The sequence below is a fragment of the Dryas octopetala genome, chromosome 4 (genome assembly GCF_963921425.1).
Source record: "Dryas octopetala chromosome 4, drDryOcto1.1, whole genome shotgun sequence".
Classification (NCBI taxonomy): Eukaryota; Viridiplantae; Streptophyta; class Magnoliopsida; order Rosales; family Rosaceae; genus Dryas; species Dryas octopetala.
Genome location: NC_141369.1, coordinates 25,659,865 through 25,679,363, shown reverse-complemented (window position 1 = coordinate 25,679,363; position 19,499 = coordinate 25,659,865). Strand labels below are relative to the sequence as shown.

General features: G+C 37.5%; 2 protein-coding genes across 7 annotated transcripts; one reads left to right on the top strand and one right to left on the bottom strand.

The window, feature by feature from the left end:
• Positions 1–10,658: 10,658 nt before the first annotated feature.
• Positions 10,659–14,281, bottom strand: LOC147288875 (uncharacterized). Of its 6 annotated transcripts, none has more exons than XM_086242332.1 (4): positions 14,094–14,281; positions 13,616–13,695; positions 12,645–13,383; positions 10,659–12,216 (listed from the first exon to the last, which is right to left on the bottom strand). In XM_086242332.1, the coding sequence occupies exons 3-4, from the start codon at positions 13,350–13,352 to the stop codon at positions 10,864–10,866; spliced, it is 2,061 nt and encodes a 686-aa protein (XP_086098458.1). In that variant the 5' UTR covers positions 13,353–13,383; positions 13,616–13,695; positions 14,094–14,281; the 3' UTR covers positions 10,659–10,863. The 6 variants fall into 6 exon arrangements, with proteins under 6 accessions (XP_086098458.1, XP_086098457.1, XP_086098455.1 ...); XM_086242331.1 differs by lacking the exon at positions 14,094–14,281 and adding an exon at positions 13,809–14,038; XM_086242329.1 differs by lacking the exon at positions 14,094–14,281 and adding an exon at positions 13,809–14,038 and having other exon boundaries at positions 13,616–13,690.
• Positions 14,282–17,235: 2,954 nt separating this feature from the next.
• On the top strand, positions 17,236–19,306 carry PHB3 (prohibitin 3). Its single transcript, XM_086240605.1, has 2 exons — positions 17,236–18,155; positions 19,108–19,306. The coding sequence occupies exon 1, from the start codon at positions 17,314–17,316 to the stop codon at positions 18,151–18,153; it is 840 nt and encodes a 279-aa protein (XP_086096731.1). The 5' UTR covers positions 17,236–17,313; the 3' UTR covers positions 18,154–18,155; positions 19,108–19,306.
• Positions 19,307–19,499: the final 193 nt, after the last annotated feature.

The following is a 19,499-nucleotide window of genomic DNA, read 5'->3' as shown; positions in this document are numbered from 1 at the left end:
AAATGAACACAAAACCAAAGGAGATGGACCGGTGTGGTACCAGCCAAACACGCTCCGATGATGAAGTCAGTGATATGTGTTTGGTGGTGTTTGAATAAAAGTGAGGAAGAACAGGGGATGAACTTGGGAGAATGGGAAGAACAAGGCAAATGTTCTGGGTTTTCTCAGCAAGTTGGGTGTATTTGTGTGGACTTCTGTGAGCCAATTGCCAACCCCTTCCTTTGTGCATATAAGTGGGTTTATATAGACAAAGGAAGTGGTGAAGGTTAAGTTACCTGAATGTGGATGAAGGGTTGAGGGGGATCCACGCGTTCGGTCATGAATAGCAGCATGCACAGCTACTCACCTCCTTTGCATTCAATGCTGCATTGAATGCAAGGATGGAAGATCAGGTGGAATGCCCCAATAGTCATGGCTGTGAGCTGGAATGTCTCATCTGTCAGAGAGTCATGTCAGGTGCACTTGAGTATGGCGGTTCGTCTCAACGTGATCTTCTTTAGAATGGCGGTGGGAGGCCGAGCCGATCCGAACACATGTCCTCACGTGTAGACGTGAAACCCATGTATGATCGGATCGGATCGGATTTAGACAAGTCGGCCAAGCCGATCAGGTAGGTAGTGTAGTGATCCCCTCAAGTGAAATCCGGCCGCAACTAGGATTTGAGATGATGATCACCAAAGCCGAGCCGATCCGAACTGGGAATGGAATGGACTGAGTTGATGTGGTGACGTGGAGATCCAAGTCTGATCGTGATCGGTCATTGGGCCGGGCCGATCCGAACCAATGGTTGAGATGATCAGGTGGTGACAAGATTGTCGAAACACGTCTGATCGTGATCGGTCATTGGGCCGGACCAAGCCGAACCAATGGTTGAGATGATCAGGTGGTGACAAGATTGTCGAAACACGTCTGATCGTGATCGGTCATTGGGCTGGGCCGAGCCGAACCAATGGTCGAGGTGATCTGGTGGTGACAAGATTGTCGAAACACGTCTGATCGTGATCGGTCATTGGCCGGGCCGAGCCGAACCAATGGTCGAGGTGATCTGGTGGTGACAAGATTGTCGAAGCACGTCTGATCGTGATCGGTCATTGGGCCGGGCCGAGCCGAACCAATGGTTGAGATGATCAGGTAGTGACAAGATTGTCGAAGCACGTCTGGTCGTGATCGGTCATTGGGCCGGGCCGAGCCGAACCAATGGTTGAGATGATCAGGTGGTGACAAGATTGTCGAAGCACGTCTGATCGTGATCGGTCATTGGGCCGGGCCGAGCCGAACTAATGGTTGAGATGATCAGGTGGTGACAAGATTGTCGAAGCACGTCTGATCGTGATCGGTCATTGGGCCGGGCCGAGCCGAACCAATGGTTGAGATGTGACTGGAGAAAGATGATCTCCAGATCCGAGCCGAACTGATGGTGTCCGAAAAAGATGATCTCTCGAATTCCCGGTGGATCCCAATGTCGGTTCGGATCGGACATGGGTAACCTAGTGGGCCACGTGTTGGTCTGTGATTGGCCATTGAATCCATGTGGATTTAACCACAAACAGAATCATAATAGATTTATTAAATTTAGCTTGTTTGAAGTGACTAGATAAGAACAAATACCAGATACAATCAGAATAATTAGATTCAATGAATCATTTGGAATCCTTAATTTCGTCTATTTATTCTCCCACATTAATTAAAGTTTATAAATTTGAGAATGGTATATTCGGAATGGAGCCTTGGAGTTGGATATATTTCCATGAACAACAAAAAATATAGTTTTAGCCGCAATGAGTAAAATTTCGGTTTCGTGGAAATTTTTGATGGAAATTTCGATGGAAATTTTCACAGAAATTTCGATTTCGATAAAATTAGACAAAAACGACGAAAATTACTATCAAAATACGAAAATTTTGAATGAAACTTGACTATATGCTTATTTAACATATTATCTACTATATTGATAAAAAACATTGAAGAAACTAAATTATATAATATGTTTCATGTGATATAAGGTAAATATAATGTGCGCTAGAAGTAAATATTATTAAAAAAATAAGTCACTAATTAATAATTATATAAATAACATCTCAAATGGGCCATAATAGCAATACCACTTACTCTCCAAAGTCTTATATGCAAAATAAAAGCCGATATCAAAATATTATAATTTATAACATGGATACACTCATACACATAATTTTGATTCATATACTCACTGCATGTATGATGTATACGAGCATATCATGTATCATTGGTAATTGTTAGTTTGTTACACACTTACACATATATTATATATATAGGCATATATGACTGAGTACTGAGTTACTGACATCAGAATAGAATATAAAGAGGTATATAATTAATAAGTATAATTGTATAAACAATTCTTGACAAAAAAAAAATAGAAACAATCAAACAATTAAAAGTGTGTTCTTAGATTGAATAATCACCTTGTTGTATAAAGTGACACTCAAGACCTCATTAAGTGGTGCATGTTGTTTGTGTTTCGGTAGAGTACCAGTAAGGCAGTAACTACTAACTAGTAAGTATATTATTATTAATAGTATATACTAAAATACTAATATACATAATACATTTGTGCAAATTAAATAATTAAACTCAAATTTAAACTAAACAATTAAATACCATAATTTCTCCCAACTAATCAACTATTATTATTTTCTTTATATACTTTACCCATCAAAGCTTGCCGGCAAGTAGCCGTCTCCGAATTAAATACTACCTTTAAAATTTCAATCCCTTCCCCATTAAAACTCTCCCCCCATCATCTATATTCTTATCTATAAATTTCTCCTTTTTTCTTCTTTTTTTTCCCCTTATTTTCTATATTTTCTTTTACTCATCTTCTTCCTCAATCCCAATCCCAATTTGGGTTTGTACCCACCATGATTTTCCCTTCGAAAAGAAGGAAACGACCCATCAAAATTATCACATTTTCACCTCAAACTCTGCAATAGATCATCACCCACTTTAAATCTGCAACTTTTGGCAATTGGATCTCCCCCAAATTCCCAAAAAATGATTCTTTCAAACCCATTTTTTCTCATAGCTTCAATCGTCTGTATATTCGTCTATGTTCGTGTTCTTCTGTACAAAACTGAGTTGGTCTTCATCGTCAAGAAATGGTGGAGGGTCTTGGAGGACTGTTTCCATGTCTATCAGACCTTCAAGGTCCCAGAATTCAACGAAAGTATGCAACAAAACTAGCTTATTGCAGAGTCGCCGACTATCTCCACTTTATGTCCACCATTAAAGACTCGGACTTCACCAACCTCGTCACCGGCAAAAAGCACAACGAGATCGTCCTCAAGCTCGACCCCAACAGCCAGACCATCGAAGACGACTTTCTCGGCGCCAAGGTGATGTGGACTACCGAAGGCAGAGACATAGTTGCAAAATTTCGCCAACAGTTTACAAAAATGCACGTGAGACTGCTTCGAAATTGCGACCGAAATTTTACCGAAATTTCACGAAATTACCGAAATTTTGTCGAAAAAATTAACGAAAATTAACGGATATGGTATAAAATTTCAGGACCCCCAAAAAACGAAAATTTTGCCGAAATTTTTGAAATTTCACTCCTTGGTTTTAGGGATACCTAGAATCAGATTAAGTAGGTTTCTAAAAGAGAATAAAACTACTAATTACTGGATAAACACTGGCCAAAAAAATAAATGACTAGATAAGAAAAAATTAAGACTTGATACAATGTAATTAGACTTAGGTCCTTTAGAAAAACAGTTTTTAGATGGAGACCAGAGGTGTTTTAAAATTTATAAGAAAATCATTTTAATTCATAATAAAGTCATTCTCCGATTTGAAGGGTATTTCCCTCTATTTAAAGGGTATTTATCCTCCTAAGATGTAGAGTGGGCTTTGTAGAGGCTACATGTTAGGTTTTAATTCTGAGACTTTCCGCCCAAAATCTTGGAGTTAAAACCTAATATAAAGCCATAAAAAGAAGAAAAATAAAATGACTTAATTAAAAACCCTAAATCACTACCTCTTAGTTTAAGAAAGACTCATAAAATGGACTAAACTCTAAGTCTTCCTATTATTAATTCAGAATAATTAGATTCAATGAATCATTTGGAATCCATATATAATTTCATCCATCTCTTCACACACATTAATTAAAATTTCTAAATTTGAGAATCGTATATTGGATATAGGCTTAGTTTGAAATTGCTGTGAGAAGAAACAGCAGTAAAGTAAAGTAGCTGTGAAGTAAAGCAGTTGAGTGTTTAGTAAACTATATTTTCAAAAGTGCTGTGAGTACAAAAAACAGTATGAAGGTGTTTGGTAAATTGTAATGTAAAACTGCTGTGACTATTTATAATTACTAGAATGGACATAATGCTGAAAGTGCCTTTCACTTATTTTTTTGGTAAAAATAAAATATTTTTTTACATGTTTTTGAAATTTTTGGCTATAAATTTGTATTAGCATTAATTTTTCCATAAACAACAAAAAAATACACTTTTTAGGAATATCTAGAGTCAGATTAAGTAGTTTTCTAAAAGAGAATAAAACTACTAATTACTAAATTAAACTAAGTCATATATTTGAAGGTCAAAAACCAAAGGGCAAAAAATGGCACGTTTCATAAAAACCAAAGGCAGTAGCCACTTGTGAGTAGTAGACACATCCCTAGCTACAGTAGTACTTACCCCTCAAAATAGCACACGACTTAAGCAATTTGGAGCACCAACTTTTGGATGTGCCATAACGTGTCTCTGTCGCTTCTTAATTAATTGGCCATTCCATATTTGATTCATGCAACCAGCCAAGATATTTTTTCTTCCCAGTAGTAATGTTTCTTCTTTATTTATTATTGTCCAATATATATATTTTATTTAGTTTGGTAGTGATGATCACTATTAGTTAATGCTCTTCATCAAAATGGAATATTTCAATTCTCCAAGGCATTTAATTACTGGCCCTAAAATGCTCTCATTCATTGGCAGATCGAATTTGCTGCCGAATTCTAATATTCTATGATGGCTCAAGATCGAGGTTTACAATTTTCCAGATGGCGACATGCATGCCCGGCATATCACCATATATAATTGGTTCAATTCCTAAAATGAAAATGAAAATGGATTAATGCTTGAAGTTGGGCATATACAATGCCTTTAATGGTTTACTTTACCTATCCCATTATACATTGTCTCTAGCTAATTGATCAAGATCGATCACTTCTCTTTGTCGATCCACAACAAACTTATGTGCATAATTGCTTGAAGTGGGACTCATCATCATACACTGTTTTGCGTGGAGAAGATTATGATATATACCCTATTTTGTTTGTGTGAAAATCGTACGTGCTAGCTAGCTGCATTGATTTGAGCTATCCAAAAATATTTTTGGATGGTCACAATTTTTATCCCACATTATTATAGACTTACTCAGCATGATCGTCACATTAATTTCATAACATGTTATGACATTAACAGACGAATCAATACATTAAAACATTTATACACAAAGATGGACATACAATTAGAAGATTCAGATAAATCATTAAACAAAAAGAAATCTTAAAAAATTAAGAATTTAATAATACGGAATAGATGATATATGTATGTATATTCTGAATCTCATATCATGACACGTACATATATGTATTATATGAAACTAGCTATATGGCTAGCCAGTATCTTTGGAATAATACTCTTATATATTAATTCTTTATTTATTTTTTCATTTTTTCCAAAGAATCTCATCAATTAAATGTATAATCATTTGCCACAGGCAACAGCTATATACAAGGGAATGTCAACTGTGCTAAAAAAATGAATGTTAGATCGAGTTTGAAGAAATCGGATATGATTATGGAAATGATAAATTTTATGTTAGGCTTTTTTATATTTTACTCACCTGAATTTTGAGATCGATCTCACTTCACCACCTAAAAAAAAAAATTGTGTCAATTTTTCACCTAAATTAAAAATTTGTTGCAATGTACCACCTCTGACTCATTTTGTCTAAATTTTTGTTAAAAATGTTTTGATCTTTTTTAAGTTCCTATTGTTAGAATAAAAATGATTTTTTTACATTTTACCCACTTTGGCACAATAGAAACTAACTTGAAAAGACTAAAACACATTTTTTTTCAACAAAAGTTTAAACAAAATGAGCTAGAGGTGATACATTACAACAAATTTTTAATTTAGGTGGTAAACTGATATAATTTTTTTTTAGGTGACAAAGTTCAGGTGGATAAAGTGTAATAAAACCTTTATGTTAATCAAGATACATAGATTGCTCCTTAAATATCGGACGTGGCATATATTAATGCTAATATGATAAGAAAATAATAATAATAATAATAATAATAATGTGTCTGCTGGTAATTTGCTGGTAAGTGCTGGGACATTCCATTTGGAGAAGCAGGGAGACGGCAAGGCTGGGCCAATCGTAATTTTATGAGAACCTATGGGACAAAAGAAGTCAATGCAAAAAGTATGAGATTCACAAAGGAAGAAATCAACTAAATCGATGATGCTAAGCCTAAGTGAAGAAGCTAGATTCACAGAGTATCTGGAATATGGAAAAGTTAGAAAGTTATAAAGTGTTCCAAATGATCAAATTTTTGCATGCTGTTCAGTACCACTATCACATGAATCATGATGATATATATTTGATATTGCAGATAGATATTTAACTCCGTTTTCTCACTGGGATTTGACATATAACATATAGAGGGCCCCAAAAACACAAGGTTCATTCATCTACAACACTCAACTTCTAAATTTTAATTTACTTTTCGATATCATGGTTGGACACTTTTCAAGTGTTGCACTTTAATTTCACCATACAAAACCACAGTGGCATATATTAGGCTATTATTAGCAGCAACACATATATATATATATATACATATACGGCCTTTCAATAAGGGATTTCTCATTTAGTGTTAAATAAGGAATCACCCTGTGTGGTCCACACGGGTCGTTTTGTGTTAATCCGAATCGTCCATTTTTTACATTTTCATTGATAGATCATTTCTACAAAAAATCAGCCAAATCGGAAATCCTTTAGCCGTTTATTTAAGCGGTCAAAGTTTAAAACAAATGGACGAACAACAAATTCTTCTATAAACACCTACAGTTTGACCGCTTAATCGAACGGGTAAACGATTTACAATTCAGCTGATTTTTTGTAGGGATGATCTATCAATGAAGATGCAAAAAATGGACGGTTCGGATTAACACAAAATGACTCGTGTGGGCCCCACAAAGTGATCCATCATTTAACACTAAATAATGGATCCCTTATTAGAAGGCCTCTCTATATATATATATATATATAGCATATATAGTGTGTCTACTTTTTGTCAAGGAATAACGATGATTTATCAACCAACATCAACTTTTTGTGTTGGTTGTTCAACATTCAGGCACCCCACTTATTAGAATCTCTTGCGCCGTCTATCATTTTCAACCTCAAGCTATAAGCCATCCAAATTTGATTATCAATTAAGCAACACAATGAGAATGTTGACCCTAATTCGCCTGCTCTATCTCCTTTTAGATAAAGTAAACCCACTTTAGAATCTTACTTGTTTACAAGAATCCAAATTCATATCTTCCTTCTTCTTTTTTTAATATAGTTGGAATTAATCTGATCTGAGTCAAAATAATTGTTTTCAAAGCATTATATTATATAATTATACAATGCATTTTTTTTTTTATTATTATAATTTAAGATTCGGCGATCCACTCATACGTACTCTCATTCATTTTATTTTTTTAAATTTTTTGATAACGACTCTTATTTATATTAAATTATAAAATAATGTACGAATATATTAATTTGGAATGGTCAAGGGGGGCACAAGTTTCAAAAGTTGCGTTTAAACTGAATCTTCCTGGCTTGTTCTTGGTTGCTGCCAATAATTCCCAAATTGTAGGCGTGAGACACAAAGTTTAGCATCACTATATGTGAAATTTGGTAGCACCTTCGTGTACATGTCCTACCCGCGGAAGAAACCGTGCAACCATTGGATTGGATTAAATATGGTGGAAAATTCAGCAAAATTGCAAGAAGACTTGGACCCAGAAGTTAAAGTCAACACTATACGCCATGATGCTACACTTCACCTTTTGAACATAAGCTAAATTATAGTCGTCGTATAGCGATGATGTAAGCGCACCATGGTTTGTATTGTTCCATGAGCCCTAATGGCATGGACCTTTCTACTAGTGGCTTGCGTTCTGTATATTTAGATTCCATATATCATTGCAAAGAATATTACACATACCATTACTAAGAGTTTTCGTTTGTTTTCTTCTGTGTTATATATAATTGCACAAGGTAGTCTTCAAGTAACCAAAAAAAGGGGGATATATGAAATATCTGTTCAAGGGTACTCTGTATCTCTTAAAGATAAAGATTGTAATTAGGTTAGTGACTGCAGCAGCACTCTTCTACATTCACATGGTTTGTTGCCCTAATTGTAAGCTTGAATTTATATATTAGACCTTTCACATGCTAACTAGCTAAGTTTGAGGCCTCCAGGCTTATCAAAATCAGACTAAACTGCTTCGATCTGCAACTGGATTACTATATATTAATATCATACTTGTGCCTTAAACTAAAACTAGCCAATGGTATCAAACTAGAACCTTAGCAGCCACGCTAATAGGCCATTATAATTAGCATCGGATGCTAAAGTCCACGACTCTAAGTCCACTTTCAGGAAAAAAAAAAAAAACTACAAAGTCGTACGTTTATATTGAATTGAAGTTGATCATTGTAGGCAGAGTTTCCTAGCTAGTCCACTTAATGTAACAGATCGATCGATGGAGAGTTACAGAAAACAAAAATATATAATCGAAACCGCATGGGGTTTAATTCAACTCTATCCAAGAAATTTAGAGGGAGTTCTATGTAAATTACATACAATGACCATTAACGTACGTCAACAGACTATACAATATAATTGTAGCTGTCAATAAGGACATGAAGGAAACAGGTACAATTAATTCAAATGGAGTTATCTGCAAGTAGGGCAATTATGTGTGCGACCATGTATTACATTACATTAGGTAGTAGGTACGAAGTTGTCAAGGACTTGAAAATAAGGCTCCCTAACTACGGAAGCTTGTGCTTGGATTTACCTGACGATGTTAACGTTGAAGAATTTATTTTGGGGGCTAGCAATTAACAAATCTTTGTTTGCACGGATTAAATAGATTATTAGTCTAATGAAAATTTGATTCGTGTTTCAAATCATTTTGCTTTGCACTTCATGTGTGTTAGAGTCAGCGTGACGCTGGTGTTGAGTAATAATCCAAACATATATAAAGGGAATTAATGATATATACGAATTAAACTTGTTGAGTGAGTTAGCTCGATATGCTCAATTAATTGCATGGAAGTATCATAGGTTTGACGTTCCATCGTAAGGTAGTATATATAATTAATATCTGTATCCTTTTCAAGACGATGTCGACCATTGCACGCAATAGTATAGTATACTAACCCCAACTTTTACAAAAAAAAAAAAAAAAAGATCGAAGTTGCAGGAAAAACAAGTACTGTATGGATGCATAAGTTCAGCATTATTATTATTATTATTATTATTATTATTATTATTATTATTATGTCCATGGATTTGTTGGTTTTGTTGATGAATTTATTATTATTATTATTAATATATACTAAATAGTAGCAACAAGTTGTATGGATTTGTTGATTTAAACTTTAGAGTTTAGACAAGAGAGTGAAGAAGTTCGATATATAATTGCAGATTTACACTACATTCTACACTACACGTATAAATCATAAATGGGTACACCAAAGTTGACTTCATTTCACTGCTTGCTATCCTACCAGATCACATTATTGTAACTTGTTACGCTGGCATTAGCAGATCAAATTGGGTGGTTCCGAATGAAGGCTTCGATTTTGACCAATTGTAAGCCTGTTACGTTGATTTTCTTCTGCCTTTTGGATTTCAAGCTTTGTGGGTCTTTCAGATTACTTTACGTCTGGATCATAAACTTGGCTGTCAGATGAAACGAAGAAAGAAAGAAAAAGCTAGTAGGACCACGTTGACAAGGCCGTACGCAGAAACCAAAACAAGAAGAAAGCTATGGCCGTTGACCAATTTAGACGGGGACCATTACACAATTGGGCTGGGATGGGCTGGCCTGGCCCATTCTACTTTGGCTCAACACTGAAGCTAATGAATGATGAATTGATGATACTGCAAGTCTGCAGTGTTGATTATTGGGCCAGTCACAACCCTATTGACTGGGCTCACAGTCTGAAACCCACTTGCCAAAAGCAAAGGATGGAAATTTAAAGCCTTTAAAGGGATAACAGATTGCTGGATGGATAGCCCATTGGCCCAAGAACCTGCATGCCAAATTGCCAATAGTCTAATACCATACCTTATTAACCACTAAGTTAACCCTTGTTGCATTCAGTTGGTTCAACAGTTCTGCAATCATACAATGATACAAGTTTTAGTCATCAAATGAAAGCATATTTCATGGGTTCTTTCTCTTTGTTTTTATTCTCTTCTCTTCTATAAATACCAAGGAGGTTCACATAAGATAGATAGATCCCAACTACTTGAGAACAATACATCTTTCTGTGCTGATATGCTCCCCATTTGACATCAAACATATTGATGCAGACAATTTTAACTAACAAGTAGATAGTCTACACAAGTTAAAACAAGCAAACATACCACAGTGCACTAAAACAAAGAAAAAGAAAAATAGTAGCAGTAGCAGCTAATGAACTTACTAATCTTCCTCTATGTTAGTTAGTTTGCATACATATCCAAGGAGTTCTTGGCTCATTGCAAGGACCCAACTCTTCACATCAAGTCAATCAAGCCACTGAAATAACAGGATGCTTGAAATTCTGGTTCTGTTGGTGCCTGCTAACTGGGTTTTTCACAGACAGGCCTGATGCACCAAAACAGAAATATTGGCTCCTCAGCTTTCTGTTAACCGAGCCTTGCTTGGCCAAATTTGGGGTTTCATCATCAACTACTTGGTTTGACCAAGATGCTGATGGTCCCGCAATATCAGTTTGAATGCAAACACCTTTCTGCTTATCTAGAGAACTAGGTGAAGAAAGTGATGATGATTTTGAAAACGAACTAGAGCGAGAACGGCCTGGTACAGTGATATGTGGGATTGCCTGCATAACACCATGCCTTATGCCTGAGGCAAACTTCTTCTTGGCAGATGGACTTGATTGAAGACTCCTCACAGATAGTGTACGTTTGTTATTGGGAAGTGATGAGGGCTTTGCAAATCTCTGTCTAAGTGGTGTTGGAGTATCATCTGAAGTACTGGTGTTGCACATCTTCTTTGATGACTCTACCGAACCCCAGTCAACTGATTTCTTGAATCTCTCAGGCTTTGTCACTTTAATCCGGGGCCATCCGATGACACGTTTCAGTTGTTGTGCTGCATAATTTACAGAACCTGCTGGTTTTTTATGGCTGAATGAGCTACGGTTCTCATTGTTTGGGTCATCTGGACTGATCACTTCTGGCGATGATGAATTGGTTCCTGCGCTATGGTGATCAGCACTGGCATCTGATCCATTTTCAATGCCTGTGTACAAAAAGATTTCTGTGTCAGAGATTCTAAATGATGTGCCAGGACTGCCTCCATCGCCTTGCATCTTTAAGCGGGAAGCAATGGCTTTTCTTGCATTGTAATCCTGACGACCAAATATTCCCCCTGCTGAAATCAACTGCTTAATTAGTATATCAGATGATGCAGAACAAGGCCATTGCCTGAGGTAATCAAGTGCAGTCATGCCATCTACATCACGAACATTCACATCAATTGATTGAGCCATCATCAAGAGTTGCACTAAGTCAGAGTGAACATTCCCAATGATTGCTGTGTGAAGGGCAGTCCGGCCTTCGTTGTTTTTGGCATTGATGATGTCTTCAATGTTGAATGCGTTCCCACATACCATCTGCTTCAGGAGATGAATTTGTCGGTCCAATCTTCGGAAGGCAGGAGTTTGAAAACCGGATATAGCCTTGTGGAGAAACGTTTCTCCGGAGTTGTTTTTCATAGAAGTGGACGAAGGAGATGCAGATATAAGCGCTTCAACTGCAGCTAATTGGCCCCTCGAAGCAGCCACATGCAATGCTGTGTTGCCTCGATGATCAGTACAGTTTATGATATCAACGGATGCTAAAAGGTAGTTCACCACCTGCATGAATGGCAACATTGGTTAAGGAAGTGTAAGGATCAAATCATTGCAATAGTTCAAGACAAGCCTTAAGTCTTGATTTTAATCATTGAAGGGACAACCTCTGTATTATAACAGAACAACAACAGCTGGAACAATGTCTAATCAACTATAATATAGTCTAAGTTTTACACCTTCTAGAGAAGTTTATGGAAGATCTATCCATAACAAGAAAACATAATATGGAACTACAAAGGGAGGGTTCTTTCATGGTAAATTCAGAAAGTTTTGATAAAACTTTGGAACAATCAACAATCAGTCATCTAAAACCTATGGCGGCAAGTATGCCTTAAATTTAAATATCTACATCAGGATTCATGGTATGTCTTAGGTAGTAAATCAACAAAAAATCTTTGCAAAAACAGATATAATATAAGTGGAAGGCTCACCTCAACGCGCCCTTTCCCAGCTGCTGCATGTAGGATAGTTGAGCCCTGAATATCTCTATAAGCCAAAACATCAGAACAATTAGAAAGAAGCTCCTTCAAAATGTACAAATTTCCTCCTCTAGCAGCAGCATGAATGGCCCTGTTAATCATCTCCCATTTGTAAAGAGAAGGAATCTCCCCAATGTGTTCCTCCAACTCTCCAGCTTTGCCTGTCATAAATCTCGGCGAAACTGCAAAGTCAAAGAGCAGCCTGAAAACCTCAGCATTCTTACTCCTAGCAGCAGCATACAGTATATCAGTGACACCATATTCTCCTTCCCCAAAAACAAGAAGAGGGTTTCTTTCAAGTAGTTCTTGAACAAAACCCAGTTCCCCAGCTGATGCAGCTGTGTACATAAGCCATCCGCCATAACCAGCCCGTATGAGAGAATTTTTTCCTTTCTTGGATTCACACTCAATAAAAAGCTTCCGAGCGACCTGTGAACGACACTTGGCTACATCATCAAATTGTTCTTCATCATCCCATACAGTCTCAAGGCGGCGAATTCGGCGTAGAGATGTGAGCTTGATAAGATGATTGCTGTCAATGCGAAGGAGCTCTCGAACCAAGTCATAGTGACCATTTGCAGCTGCATAATCAATCGGAGAAGCATACCACCATTGGTCTCCGGTGCTCTCCCACCGAAGAGGAAAATATGTAGGAGGCATTCTGAAGATGACACAAACTAGAGAGTTGTAGCTGTGAAATGTAAAGAGAAGCAATGTTGAGGAATACTTGATCCAAACCACCATACACAATTCAACAAGAAAGTATTGATAAATGCTAGGTACGTGAATTAATTGAGAAAAACTTCTAAGTGGGACTCTTCAACATTAAAGAAGTTAATAAAGAACCAACAACCAAAATGAGTGAGAGTTAATAAACCAAAACACCGACATGAAGAAATAAAGAAAGGGGTAATTAAGCTCACCCGAGGGGACGAGAAGAGCTTTGGTATTAATTTAAGCAGTTGAACCACCTGCTTCTACGAAATTCATTTATAGAACTACTCTGACAAGGAAAATGAAGGATAACAGAAGCACACCAAGAAAAATTAAAGAAGATTAATTAATGATATCAACTAGCTAGGTGATACGAGAGATAAAACAACAATCATTACTTACACAAATGGAAGCCAGAAAAAGGAACAGGCCCTTCGAGGAAAGTTGGAGAAAAACAATATATTTTAAAATTCTTAAGGCAAATATCAAACTATTGTTTGTGACAGAGTTTTGGGTTTATGAAGGTGGACTGGTGGATAACAAATAACCCCCCGCCAAAAAGAGAAGAAAGGTTTGATGAACAGACACAACAAATTAGAATTTAATAAAGAAATTGTCATATAAGATAAAAGGAGATTCCTTTTTGTGCAGTGAAAGTTGCAGATGCAGAGATAATGATAGTGTTACCTGGGGCTTGGCTTGTGTGTGTATGACTGTATCTGTGTGTGGTTAGAGAGAATTACAGAGAGATTAAATTTACTGATGTTGGTTGGAGTAATGATAGAGGGGAAACACAAGTAGTGGGTTGGATTCTTTGGTAGATATTACCATGCTCAAAGATGTTGGAGTGAGCATAAAGAGGCTGAGCTGATCAGCTGGAGGCAGAGACTCAGAGTGCTTTTAGAATTGGAGGAGCTTTTTATTCAATTTTTTAATCAAATTAATCGAGGAGTGACATTTGCACTTGGTGACATAAAAGAAAGAAAATGCTGAATGGTTCTTTAAGTTATGATTAGCATAAGTTTTGATTCAAACCTTGTACTTATTATTGTTTACTTTATTCTTTGGTTAGTTAGCTACTCTGTTTAGAAACGCGTGGGTAAAGAGTGACACTTTAACTGCATAATCCACATTCTTGTCCTAGTCAAGTACTCAACTAAAGAAAATACTACTGTTTAGCCTTTGACTCCAGAATCTGGTACATATTCTAGGAATGTTTATTATTCCAACATTTTGCTGAAACATCTCTGTAGTCTCAACAATTTTACCTGAAAAAATATTGAATTTCACATCTATAGGAAAATTAACCCACTTCAAAAGTTTAGTTACTTTGCTTATAACAGTTACAAAATCTCAGAATTTTCAGGAGCTGAACTTCATAAGAATTGTTCCAAGGACTTAATATTGGAATGGCCGGTGGCTTACTCAATCCAACTTGTATGCGCTGACCTTGATGGTTCATCTTATCAACTTATCAAGTTCATAAATTAATGTTGGGTCGGTGCAACCTACGACTTTTGAAGTTAATGTTGCATTATATATGCTTTAAAACCAACCATGGTCCATGGTATATAGGTATATTGTTCACCTATATAACATTCAAGAGACTTTGATTCTTTTTCCTAATTTTCTCCTCTCCTGCAGAAGGAACTGCCATATATTGTCTATAATTATGTATGTGCATATGCACTATCAGCAGATCACATCCAAAATTACTAAAGCATGAGAGCCTGAGAGGGGATGTTTAATACCAGAAGCTAATGAGATGCTAAAGAGCCTGTTTTGTTGGGGTATAGTTAACACTTTCCAAGAGTACATGCTGGACTATGGTAGCCTAGAGCTATGCATGTTGGCTTGGCTATTTAGAAGCCCCAAATCCAACTACTCAGTACGTGTTATTGGAATAGTACACACAGCACAGCTCTAAAAGCAAAAGATGCCATGTGAGAGAGGCAGCTTTTTAATTAACTTTTTGGGTACAACCACAATATTCAAAAGCTATAATACGGGTGGGTTACTCACTTTAAGCCTACAACAATAATAATGCATGTGGGATGTCAAATTTCCGTCCCATTATTTGCTGTATCATCTTCTAGCTATAGTGCTATACCCATACCCTCTTTGCTTTTTTGCATCCATCACTACTAGTCTCTTTCTTTGCTTTAATGGAAGTCATGAAGCCTAACCTTCACATGGGCTGATGGGCATGCAGAAAGAAAGTAAAGCATGATGTACGGTCTCCATTTTAACACAGCAGTCCATCACTATCAGCATCATTATATATAGTGACTTGAGGGAGGGTTAGACTCTAAGTTATACCGCACTATCATAGATTCATGCATGCTCTACATGTAAAATATACAAATTAACTAGAGACAATAGAAGAATTTCGGACCACCAGACCATGCATATACTAAAAGATAGAAGATTCATGTTCGTGGCTAGCTAGTTCATACAACAAGAGAAGTTCTGTTTATTGGACTATATATTCTGAACTATGAAGCCCAACTATATATATCTGTATCAACCTTCATGACAACAGATGTCCCACCAAGTTGATGTAATAGATAGGAAAAAGGAAAACAGCAAGAACATTTCTGCGAACCCCATCAATCTGAGATATAGGATAGAATGCGATCCACCATTGTTAAGTTGGGTAGGGGGGGACAGTAGGACTATAGAGGATGGTGCCTTCCACCTATGATGTTTAATAGCAATGTCAAAAGGTTGGGCCCAACTAAATAATGGAATTGCATACCAAATGGAACCGGAGCAATTGTATATTCTACACATGTTTAAGTTTAACCATGTCCAACTCCCTTCCTCTCTCTCTCACTCTCATCCGCAAATTGTCTTTTCCTGATTCTTGTGAGACCCATCAGAAAAGAACAGAGTAACTGACGTGAAGGACCACATCAAATTAATACATATCCCCAAATGGCCCAATCCACATCCATATAATTATAGAAGATTCCACAAATGAGGGAATTAATACTGTTATACTATCATCATACAAATGTAGCAGAATGCCTATTGTGCATAATTGTGGTATAGTGCTCAAAACCATGCCATAGGTGACAGGTTCGAGGCTCAGCTGCTCCAAGGCAGACCCTTTCATAAAGCATATATTATCTACAACTGCTTTGTGAAAGTTGGTCAAAGAAGCATAGGAAGCCAACACACCTTGCATTGATTAGTGGGGGAAAATAGTAGCAAATATTGGTCAAAAAATCAACAAATATATAATTGATGCTTAAGAAAGTAAAAGTTAGTCTCATCTCATGATCTCATCACAAGTTATACAGAGGAATAGCAGGGTAGGGGGTTTTACCAGAGTGTTGAGTGTTAACCAACATGATGTGAAATGGGTTTGCATCAAATATCAAACATGATTGATTGTACTCTTTCAAATAGCATTAAATTAAATTATTAAATTCCATCTCATCATTTCCACACATGCAAGACAATCATTCAAAGGAATCCCAGAAGATATATATAGATGGCTAGATGCATCACAATCGACAGAGTAATGATATTGGTACCTTTTAGGATATTAGGATCTGCCCCGAACTTGAGGATATTAGCACCAACCAACCAATTAGTCACTAGTGTAGTGGACTTCACTTGTTTTCCATTCCCCAACACTTCTCTGCTTTACCATGCCTCAAATTAATGCAGACTAAGGCCCAATTGTTTTTGCAAAAGATAAATGGAGTAATGGGCCTAAGCCCATTACTAAAACACAAAAAGCCCAATGGCAACCCATCTTGAGTTTTCTAAAGCCTAAGCCACCTCAGGATTTCCTCTTTCCCAAGTTGTTAGGGTTTTATAGCAAAAACCACATAAACCCTACACCCAGTCCAAAAACCCATTTCTCTCACTCTCTCTCTCTCAAAGCATCGCAAAAATGGGAAGCAATCAAGCTGCTGTGTCCTTCCTCACCAATCTCGCACGCGCCGCCTTCGGCCTCGGCGCCGGAGCCACCATCGTGAACTCCGCGCTCTACACCGTCGACGGCGGTCAGCGCGCCGTGCTTTTTGACCGGTTCCGCGGAGTCATCGAGGACACCGTCGGCGAGGGGACCCACTTCCTGATCCCATGGCTCCAGAAGCCGTACATATTCGACATCCGTACCCGGCCCCACACCTTCTCTTCGGTCTCGGGCACCAAGGACCTCCAGATGGTGAACCTCACACTTAGGGTTCTGTCCAGGCCTGAGGTGTCTCGCCTCCCTCAGATCTTCAAAACCCTAGGGCTCGAGTACGACGAGAAGGTCCTCCCCTCGATCGGAAACGAGGTCCTGAAGGCCGTGGTGGCCCAATTCAACGCGGACCAGCTGCTGACGGAGCGTCCGCACGTGTCGGCTCTGGTGCGCGAGAGCCTGATTCGGCGCGCTAGGGATTTCAACATTGTGCTGGATGACGTGGCGATTACGCACCTGTCGTACGGGGCGGAGTTCTCGCGAGCCGTGGAGCAGAAGCAGGTGGCCCAGCAGGAGGCGGAGCGGTCCAAGTTCGTGGTGGCGAAGGCGGAGCAGGAGAGGCGGGCCGCCATTATTCGGGCCCAGGGTGAGAGCGAGGCTGCCAAGCTCATTTCCGATGCGACTGCTTCCGCGGGTTTGGGCCTCATCGAGCTCAGGAGGATCGAGGCTTCCAGGGAGATTGCAGGCACGCTCGCCAAGTCGCCCAATGTCTCTTACCTGCCTGGTGGGAATAACCAGATGCTTTACGCTCTTAACGCTCGTTGATGGTAATATCATTTCACATTTTTCGATTTTACTGTTACATTTTCTATGTTATGTTTGTATTGCAAATTGAAATTATTTAGTCTGAGTCTGTTTTGGATCATATATATGTATATATTCACAAGTATAGTTAAACCAATCTGGACTGAAGAGACAACCCTCTGCACGATAAGTGATGAAACAAATTAACTATTGGAAAGAATAGTATTGATTAGCTTTGGAAGGGCTCATCAGGTGTGTAAGGTTATAAGCTCAAGATACACAGGACTATGCTTTTGGAAAACTTGGACAGGATATTTCTGATTGCTTTTTGCTGTAGACCTGGATTTTCATAATCTTTATGCACATAAATGGGATATGCAGTTGGAATTGGTACTTCAGTTCTTGCTCAATTAGGAATTCAGAAAGGTTTCTATTTAGCAACTTTCAATGTAATAATTGTGGCCTCTTTTGCTATGTGATTGGTTGTTAGTTAAGCTTCACATTGCCAGTTTGTTTTTAGCTTTAGGTATACTCATCTTGCATCTAGTACTTATCAACCTATAGTTTTAAATGGAATGACAGGGCAAGTATTTAAGATTAAAAAACTACAGAGCTGGATAATACTTAATGTGGACGAAATTGGAAAGCTAAGAGTAATTTGTGCTTGACTTTCTTAATTGTTTTCTCAAGTCAAACACATTTATTTGGTTGTGGCCTACATACACTTGAAATATGAATGAGATTCATTTTACATTTCTTTCCACTTCTCATGTATCATGATAGACAGTTAATACATTTGGAATTCTTTCAATGTATTTATGCCATTTAATTTTAATGGAAAATATGGTGGATGGGATTGTTCTTATGGAGTTGCTATCTAAAGAACTCGTACATTTCATAATTTAAATTATATCATGAAAGCATCCATATTTGATAATGATTGTGAATTATGATTTTTAATTTTTCAATTTGCAGGTCTCAAGATGTGGCATAACAGCAAGACCGGATCATGAATACGGTGAAGTTCTGAGGGTTTCATTTCTAGAATTTTTGTTTTTACTTGGAACATAGATTATCTAAAACTTTTATAAGAACCAAAGTTAATGTCTTAGGAAATTGCTCTACATAAAATGCGTTTTAAGAACTTGAATACAAGTTGGAGCACTTTTGTTGATATCTTGCTGGGCATGTTATGTTTTACCTAATTTGCCAACAATTTCTATGTTGTTTGTCAATCAGTTTCGTCGGTTTGCTTTTGTATCCACGTGTCTTAGGCAATAATGCAGAATAGGTGATTGAGATTAATCATCTATCTACTTAGGGGGTAATTTCCCTTCCTTTGCTTTAGGTTTTGGAACTGAGGTTCT

Coding starts and splice junctions, on each gene's coding strand:
- PHB3 (XM_086240605.1), top strand. CDS start 17,314: ATGGGAAGCAATCAAGCTGCTGTGTCCTTCCTCACCAATCTCGCACGC.
- LOC147288875 (XM_086242332.1), bottom strand. CDS start 13,352: ATGCCTCCTACATATTTTCCTCTTCGGTGGGAGAGCACCGGAGACCAA. Junction 12,217..12,644: donor CTGGGAAAGGGCGCGTTGAG/GTGAGCCTTCCA, acceptor CCATTCATGCAG/GTGGTGAACTACCTTTTAGC.